The sequence below is a fragment of the Protomyctophum parallelum genome (genome assembly GCF_964188405.1).
Source record: "Protomyctophum parallelum genome assembly, chromosome: 10".
NCBI lineage: Eukaryota > Metazoa > Chordata > Actinopteri > Myctophiformes > Myctophidae > Protomyctophum > Protomyctophum parallelum.
The window spans coordinates 32,475,625-32,484,849 of NC_139704.1; the positions used below are offsets into that span (position 1 = coordinate 32,475,625).

General features: G+C 46.2%; 1 protein-coding gene across 1 annotated transcript; it reads left to right on the forward strand.

The window, feature by feature from the left end:
- Positions 1–2,258: 2,258 nt before the first annotated feature.
- Positions 2,259–9,225, forward strand: LOC310865795 (arylsulfatase I; the record flags this gene model as incomplete). Its single annotated transcript, XM_083775004.1, has 4 exons — positions 2,259–2,286; positions 5,697–5,931; positions 7,131–7,463; positions 8,151–9,225. 4 exons carry the CDS (start codon positions 2,259–2,261, stop codon positions 9,223–9,225), a joined length of 1,671 nt encoding a protein of 556 aa, XP_083631130.1.

Sequence of the window (9,225 nt, forward strand, 5' to 3'; positions counted from 1 at the left end):
CGCTCTCAAAGGGCACCTACGGATGGCTGCAATTCGAAACTGGCCTCTGTAAAATCTGAATCCCCCCCACCCCCCCACCCCATTTCCCTCACTGTATATTGTATATTTTCCCAGTGCTTGTATATTTTCCCTTTTTTGCTTCCCATATGATGAATTCCTGTTCTGTTCTTTAGCTACATAGAAATGTCTATTTGTATGTCTCTAAATGGTTGTATGTCCTTAAATGTTTTGATGAATTGAACAATGTGGACCCTGTTGTAAACAAGTGTAATGCTTAATTGGGTCGTCCACTCACAGTTGACAGTCTTTGTATTGAGTTTGTGCTTAAAATGTACTGTAAATTCTACAAACTGTTAATAAATATTTCAATCAATCAATCAATCAATCAATGGGATTTGCAGTAAGTGATGTCACTTACTGCCGGCAAATCTGCCGTTTGAGCCAGAAAACCCCAGATCACAGAAAATCTACTGAATGTTAAAAGTTCATGTTTTTTGGGTGCAATTGAGATTAGAAAACCTAAAAAAAACAAGAACAATTCCAAAACCTTTTTTTTAATGTCACAATCCCTTTAAAGAAAATCCTATGGTCAGAATGCATTGCATTTCATTTCCTGGGCCGTTCGTTGTTCTGAAAGGGGGAGGGACTGGGCCGCTCTATACTGCTGCTGTTTTCTTGGAGACACACACACACACACACACACACACACACACACACACGTCACACACACACACACACACACACACACACACACACACACACACACACACACACACACACACACACACACACACACACACACACACACACACACACACACACACACACACACACACACACACACACACACAGGTCATACACACACATGGTGAGCCATTAGTTGTGCGGAGCACTATAATGCTTCTTTTGACATATGACATTCTGATCCACTTGCCTACTGGTACAGAAAGATGGAGTACATACAGCATAGTGACTAGTGAGCATACTAATCTTCAGCAGGATATGCTGAAGTCTGACTCCATGACCTTTATGATTCATACACACATTCTAATGTGTTCCAAGAGTATAGTAGTCAGTCAGCAAGCAATACACGCTGACAGCCAGACAAAGTGACTGCTCTTTCTATGCAACTTATACTCAATCATCATATAGCCCAGCTCTCTCCATATACCTCAATTTTGATCTTCATCTCTCTATCTCACTCACCTGTACCCCATGTTTCAGTAAAAGTCAAGTTTCCAGTGCCACTTGTTTTGCCCACCATGACTATTTATCCACTTGTGTAGGCTGCATCAAATGCATGCAGTAGAGCCAATAGCAGTATAGAACTACTATTTTCACCACAATGTCACCTTTTTGCTGAATGTTTGCCTATGTTTGCCAAATGTTGCCTATTATGACGAGCACAATACGGGTGATATAGGGTTCAATGTGGTTAACCCTGTCATCTTCCCTATACTGCAACCTACACACACACACACACACACACACACACACACACACACACACACACACACACACACACACACACACACACACACACACACACACACACACACACACACACACACACACACACACACCACCTCCACTTCACCTGCTTCTTTTGTAACACACTCAACCGTGAGGAAAAAGCCAGTTCAATTTCCCACAGCTGGTCGAAAGCAACATGAGTTTGCTTATATACACAGTTACACACTCTAATGTAGGAAATGGACTCCTTTCCGAGGCATGATTTCCCCTTGGCCTTATGGGAAGGGGGACGGACAGTTGTGATGTGGATGCTATATCATAGATATAGTCTCCGCGTCATCAGTGCCCATACCCGAGGCGGGGTTGGCGAAAGGGCCTTTCTGTGTGGAGTTTGCATGTTCTCCCCGTGTCCCCTAGGGTAGGTACCCTCACAAAAACATGCCGTAATCCTGGTCTCTAAAACGACCTCCCCCTGGCCAGCCGGGGCGCCTGATGGAGGGGAAAGGAACTGGTCGGAATAATGTGTCCCTTCCACGCTCAAGGCGGAATCTCTGACAAACGTTGTCAAATGTGGCTATGATTCAGTACGCTTATCTGCTTAATTTTTGTTTTTTTATATGAACGTCGTATAAAATCATATAAGTATGCGGACGTCTCTCATGTTTATAACAAACCAAACCGTTTGAAAATCAGTTGAAAACTGAGCAAGTTGTGGTTATTTAAAAGTACATGCCCAATAGACACAATGTTATGTAGCCCCGAGGTAAGATGGCCGCACAGTAGCAATGTCGCTCTCCATTGGCCAGAGCGCAGGTGAGCCATCTATAGCTTTCTTATTGCGAATGCACTGAGCACTAACTATGAGACCTAGCAGAACGTGTGTGTGTGTGTGTGTGTGTGTGTGTGTGTGTGTGTGTCACGCTGTAACACCACCTGCCCGCCACCAAAGGGCACAGCTGTATCACACACAAAAAACACACGCACACACGCACACACAGACACACACAGACACACACTCACACACACAAAAACTTAACTTAAAAAAAACTTAACTTAAAAAACCTTAACTTAAAAAGAATATCTTAAAAAAACACTTAAAAAACCCTTAAAGTACGTCGTTTATTCGAATTGTTGTTATTGCAATTTACGAGCTGCGTTCGCTTCCCGCATTCACGCGTCTTACTTGTATATATATCTATATGGATGCTATGCCGCTGGATCGATAGCCACTCTCATAACACAACACAAGGACCGGATGCTCACCCTCTCAGCCCAGCTGGCTTGTCACACTGCCTCCGTATCGGCTCTAATTGCACTCGTCGGCCCCTTTTAATTGAGATGGACCAAGTTCTAGAAGCCTTGTGGCTAGTAGTAGTGTTTGGTTTCCATTATGAAATAATAAAAATGTGATGTCTCTCAATGGAAAAAAGAATACACTTGCTTGCTGTAATAGTAGTGGCAGACTGGCACAGTCACAGTATAGCAATATTAGCCGTTAATGTAATGTGATAGCTGAATTAAACCCATTTTGGGGCGGGAACCCCTTTTGGTGTTAGCATTATGTATATGCTTTAGCTATTGAAATATAGCAGATCTACAAGCTCATAGCGCGCCACAGAGTGGCGCGCTACGTGCTTGTAGGTCTGCTATTTTTGAGAAATCGACTGACACAGAAACATAGCTTTTTCAGAAAACAGTCAGGATGTAGAAGACATTTTTAGAATCCGATCTCAGGTCAAAACGGGTTAATGGTGGGACTCGGTACTATATTAGTAGTAGCTACCTGATCTACTATGAATCACAGTATAGGCCTACCTGTGTAACAGCAGAAGTAGTGTATATAGCAGACAGGTGTTTTAATTCCTGACTTGATCATACTGGCATCTTTGTGGAAATTAAATATGTTTTTTTATTTTTGATGCAACAAATGCATAAGCCTATATGCACAGCTTCTCTCTCTCTCTCTCTCTCTCTCTCTCTCTCTCTCTCTCTCTCTCTCTCTCTCCTTGCCTCCTTCTCCTGTCCTTTTACTGTGTCCACTATGTACATCGCTCTCCTCCTCCATCCTTGAATACTAAAATGTAACTGTAAATGTAAATAAGACAATCAATATTCCCATGGTTAATGAAGTCTAATGCAGACGTATTGACGTTCTGAGCTTTCAAAGCCCATTTGGAACTAGATGAAGTGCCCCTCGGGGCACCGGTCTCCACCAGGGCAGGTCAGGATGTGGCCTCCTGGTGGCGCTATAATAGGCCAATGGGAAAAGGGTGCCATTTCTTCTTACGCCATGGATGGCAATTGGATGATTTGAGGCTTTTTGTTCCGAAAATGTGTTTTGCAAAAATCCACCTGTTGGTAGCGCTATGCGAAATGTGAAAAGGGTGGGATATATTCCTCAGCCTAGTAGGAAAGTCTGTGAAAGACTTCACGTAAATTGCACACTGCATTCATGATTTGAGGCTTCTTTGGTTCAAAACAGGCCAATCCCGCAAACTTTGAAAGCCAATGTTAGTCCAAATTTCTTGTCTTGAACACATGACTATGGAGATAGTGTGTAACGATTTGCGGGATTTTTGGACAGAATCTGGAGGAGTAGGCCTAATAGCAAAAAAAATGTTTTTCAAAAGTCGGCCTCCTGGTGGCGCTATAACAGGCAATTTGGGGCAGAGGTTCATCGTTGGTGTCCAGGGAGTGGCATCCAGAGAGTGCATGCACGCGCACACGCACGCGCGCACGCACGCACGCACGCACGCACGGAGTGCAAAACATACTCTCTCCCCATGCCTTCGGCCTGGTGGAGACAATAACTACAGAACTATGAAGGGATAAGGGACATATATTTTTGCATATTGTTTTGTATGTGTAAACCTCAAGACCAGTGCGGTGGTCTAGCTTGTATAGTAACCTCTCAACTCTGTGATGAATAACCATTGTTCATATATAATGTGTCTGAGGCTTAGTGTAGCTTGGAAAGAGTTTAGCTTTGTTGAGATTTATAGGAAGGGAGGAATATATATTGGGTGGACTCTATACTATACTGTGTGTGTGTGTGTGTGTGTGTGTGTGTGTGTGTGTGTGTGTGTGTGTGTGTGTGTGTGTGCGTGCGTGCGTGCGTGCGTGCGTGCGTGCGTGCGTGCGTGCGTGCGTGCGTGCGTGCGTGCGTGCGTGCGTGCGTGCGTTCCAGTCGCCCACCTCTTCCCACACATTCCGGGCGTCTGTAGGGGAAAGGAATGTGGCAGAGTACTACGATGTACTCTCTCTCTCTCTCTCTCTCTCACACACACACACACACACACACACACACACACACACACACACACACACACACACACACACACACACACACACACACACACACACACACACACACACACACACACATCACATCACTATACCAGCTTCTTGCCCATCTCAGTGACAAAAAAAAAAAGGTTTCTCCGCCCACCACAGGAGGTTGGCACCGGTTCAACGCCATTATTCTCACACAGCCAAGAAATAGCTGAGAAAAAGACCACTATACCCACACACCACTTCCAGACACACTGCAGGCCGTGCGTGCAGCACAAAGGAGAGGAGCTTTATACCCAAAACCGAACGTATAGACAGTACTATATAGAAGTATATATAATAATAGGCATAAGTGCTTCTCATCGGTGCCAGAGATGAGGGGAGCTCTCCACTGCACCTACCCACCGATCCTCCTCCTCTTGTTGTGTTGCTTCGGCTGCCTGCGTGCATCTGCAGGTCAGTGTTGTTTTCGTCGACTAGAACTAAGACGAAAAATGTTCGTCGACTATACCTATTTTCACTGACAAAAACAAATGGAAACTAAATGAAAACTAAGCTACGATGACTAAAACTATAAGACTAAATATACTGTAAATTTCCTCGACAAATAAAAACTAGACTAAAATGTTAGGAAGGGACTAGTGGCCAAGAGATCCAGTATAAGTCATTTTACACTTGGTTGCATGCTGGTTGCATTTTCAGCAAGTGTAAAAACACTCATTACGACGGCATCAAGACCCGCCAAAATACATTTTAGTCGACTAAATCAACTGTACATTTAGTCGACTAAAATCTTATGACATTTAGTCGACTAAAACTAGACTAAGACATTCCAGGTGACTAAAATGTGACTAAAACTAAATGAAGTTTCAGTCCAAAAACTATGACTAAACCAAAATTGAAATTTGCTTCCAAAAACAACACTGCTGCAGGCGATGGCGGCGGCGGCTCTGGCCCTGGGCGTCCCCCGGCAGCGCCGAGGCCCCCCCCGCCACACCTGGTCTTCATCCTGGTGGATGACCAGGGCTACGGGGACGTCGGCTACCACCACGGCTCTGACATCCACACCCCCGTGTTGGACCGCTTGGCGGGAGAGGGGGTGAAGCTGGAGAACTATTACGTCCAGCCTATCTGCTCGCCCTCTCGCAGTCAGCTCATGACTGGGCGGTGAGTGTTTTTGCACAGCAGCAGTGATGGAAGGAGTAGTGCTCGCATGTTTTACTTTAAGTTAGGCCTGAGTTAAAAAAGGTTTTGAAAGAATATATGTTCAAAGATTCGCGTCACATTTTTACGATTTTTCAAAATAATAGCAGACCTACAAGCTCGTAGCGCGCCACTCGGTGTGCTATTTTCAAAGCTATTTTCAAAGCACTGAAGTGGTTAGTTTCGTAATAATAATAAAGTAACTAGTAACTCAAATTTTCATATAATTGTAGAGGAGATTGTTTTCCTCTGAGACATAGTGGGGTAGTATATTGTAAATTGTAAATACTGAAGAAAGTTAAAAAAAAAAAAAAAAACTTAAAGGACAACTTTAGTTTTTTTTCAACCAAGGTTCATGTTTTAGGTTGTTATTAGAGAAAGTAAAAGATGAGTGTTACATTTTCTTCATTTGCTGCTTTCTTTCGTTTTAGGGATTGTAGCTGTTTTTGACAGGGGCGGGGGCATTCGAGCATGGGGCTAAATATGTATTATTTTACATAATTTTATAGGGATTTTTTATATCATTTACTATAGTCCTACTAGACCCCAAGAAATTACATCTGGCCACAAAGGTTCACAGGATCTACTGAATATGAAGGTAGCCTACTGGGGGGAAGCCACACTGTGTCATAGGCTCAATATGTCAGTTTGACACATTCAGTACATCCTGTGATCTTTTGTGGCCAGATGTAATTTCTTGGGGTCTAGTAGGACTATAGTGAATAATAGAAAAATAAATCGATATAAAATGTTGTAAAGAAATACATATTTAGCCCCATGCTCGAATTACGCAGAATAAGGGCATTTATGTTCAAAGGTCTACAGTAATATGTAGGCCCTATATTATATTTATTTATTTAACAGGGACAATGGACATTAATCAACACGTCATTTTTCAAATCCATGTAAATGGGCCAGAGTTAGCCATAGGCAAAATTTCAAAAAGTCATTGATGTGACTATATTATAGTCACATCAATGGATACTTGAATTATTTTAATACATTTCTTTGTTTTTAAAGACAGCTATAAACTTAATTGTGGCACTTTTGCGGTACAGTACATTATAGCTGTTGCAGCTTCTGCTAAAGATCACTGTATTTCTGTCAAAACCACTGAGTAAAACCCTTCCTCTCCCGACACCCACTGCCCTGCACTGAGCTAGCTACCAGATTCACATGGGCCTCCAGCACTCCATCATCCGCCCACGCCAACCGCTGTGCCTGCCCCCAGACACGCCCACCCTTCCCGAACGTCTGGCGAAAGCTGGCTACGCAACCCACATGGTGGGCAAGTGGCACCTAGGCTTCTGTCGACCGGGCTGCCTCCCTACGGGCCGTGGTTTCCACAGTTTCCTTGGTACGCTGACCGGCAGCGGAGACCACTTCTCCTACCAGAGCTGTGACGGAGCAGAGGCCTGTGGATTTGACCTGCATGATGGAGAAAGGCCTGCCTGGGAGATGACTGGCAACTACTCTACTCTGCTCTACGTAGAAAGGTAAGCTACAGTCATACAGTGGTGAGCAGTTGAGAATGGCAGTGATACCACTTGAGGACCTCCGTGGTGCCTCTGTGGCACCACACCCCTTTTAGTGGTACCACGATTCACACTTAATTTAAAGGTGCCAATAACACCTGAAGGAAGGTTAAAGGACCATACTGGCACCAGTATATCATTGTCCGTATAACCCAATTGTACTCTAAAAGTAAGTACTTTTCTTTACTGTTTCTTCACAGCTTCAGCCACCATTTTCCCCATACATTATTTGTTTGCATTTGATGAAATGTTACTGAAATCTTAGCCTATTCAATGCTGGCTAATCATTATCGTTGTTAATAAGTAATGGACATAACAAAAACTAGTGGCTCCCGACATGCGTTGCCGCTTAAGACACATTCATGCGTGGCGGGTTAAAACTCACCCGTGGCTCCAGACATGCGTTGCCGGTTAAGACACGCGTGGCGGGTTAAAACTCACCCGTGTTGCCGGTAAGGGTTTGGGGGTAGGGTGTCGGACCAATGCCTGTTGGACTGTTAGTATTTCGGACCCAACATGCACCCTTTTTACGGCTCCATTTTGGTTCCATTTGTACACTATCAGGGTTCAATATTAACTCGGAGGACTTTACTATGTTTATCTGATGTGCAAATGAACTTCCCACTGTCACTATCTTTCTCCACCCAGGGTGAAACAGATTCTGAGGAGCCATGACCCCAGCAAACCGCTCTTCTTATACCTGTCCCTCCAGGCCGTCCATACACCCCTGCAGGCACCCGACCACTTCCTGCGACGCTACGAGTCCCTGGACAACCTTCCGAGGCGTCACTACGCCGCCATGCTGAGCTGTCTGGACCAAGGCGTTGGAGAAGTGGTCCAGGAGCTCCATGCCAGGGGCCTCTACCAGAACTCTGTGCTGGTATACTCGTCTGACAACGGGGGACAGCCGCTGTCCGGAGGCAGCAACTGGCCCCTGAGAGGGGGCAAGGGGACCTACTGGGAAGGGGGAGTGCGAGCCGTCGGGTTTGTCCACAGTCCCCTCCTCGAGAGGAGGAGCGTCGTCAGCAGGGCACTGATCCACATCTCCGACTGGTACCCCACCCTGCTGGGGCTGGCCGGCGTCCGGCAGCCTCAGCGCGGCCTCGACGGCCACGACGTGTGGGCAGCCATCAGCCGGGGGCTCCCCGGCCCTCGCACGGAGATCCTCTTCAACATCGACTCGCACTCGAACTGGCGAACCGGGGAGCCCGACCCCGATGGCTTCGGGATCTGGAACACGGCGGTGAAGGCGGCTATCCGGGCCGGGGAATGGAAGCTCCTCACGGGCCACGTCGGCGACGGAGACTGGGTGCCCCTGCAGATGCTGCCCGGAGCTCCGGAGAGGTTGCAGGGGTTGGAGAAACAACGGGAGCAGTGGGGGAAGTCGGTCTGGCTGTTCAACCTCACCTCTGACCCCTACGAGAGATCCAACCTGGTGGAGACGAGGCCAGAGGTGGTCAAACATCTGCTGACCAGGCTGGCGGCGTACAACCGGACAGCTGTGGCCTCCAGGAACCCACCGGATGACCCCATGGCAGACCCTCAGCTCCATGGAGGGGTGTGGGGTCCCTGGCTGGGCATGGACGGTGACGTCGAGCACAGCGCAGAGGTGGACGGGAGAGGGGAACGGAAGCCCAAAGTGAGACCTTGTAGAGTGTGTAAATTAAGAGCCCTCTTCAGAAAGGTGGGCTCACGTCTACAGAGGAATGCCTTGTTCTTTTGA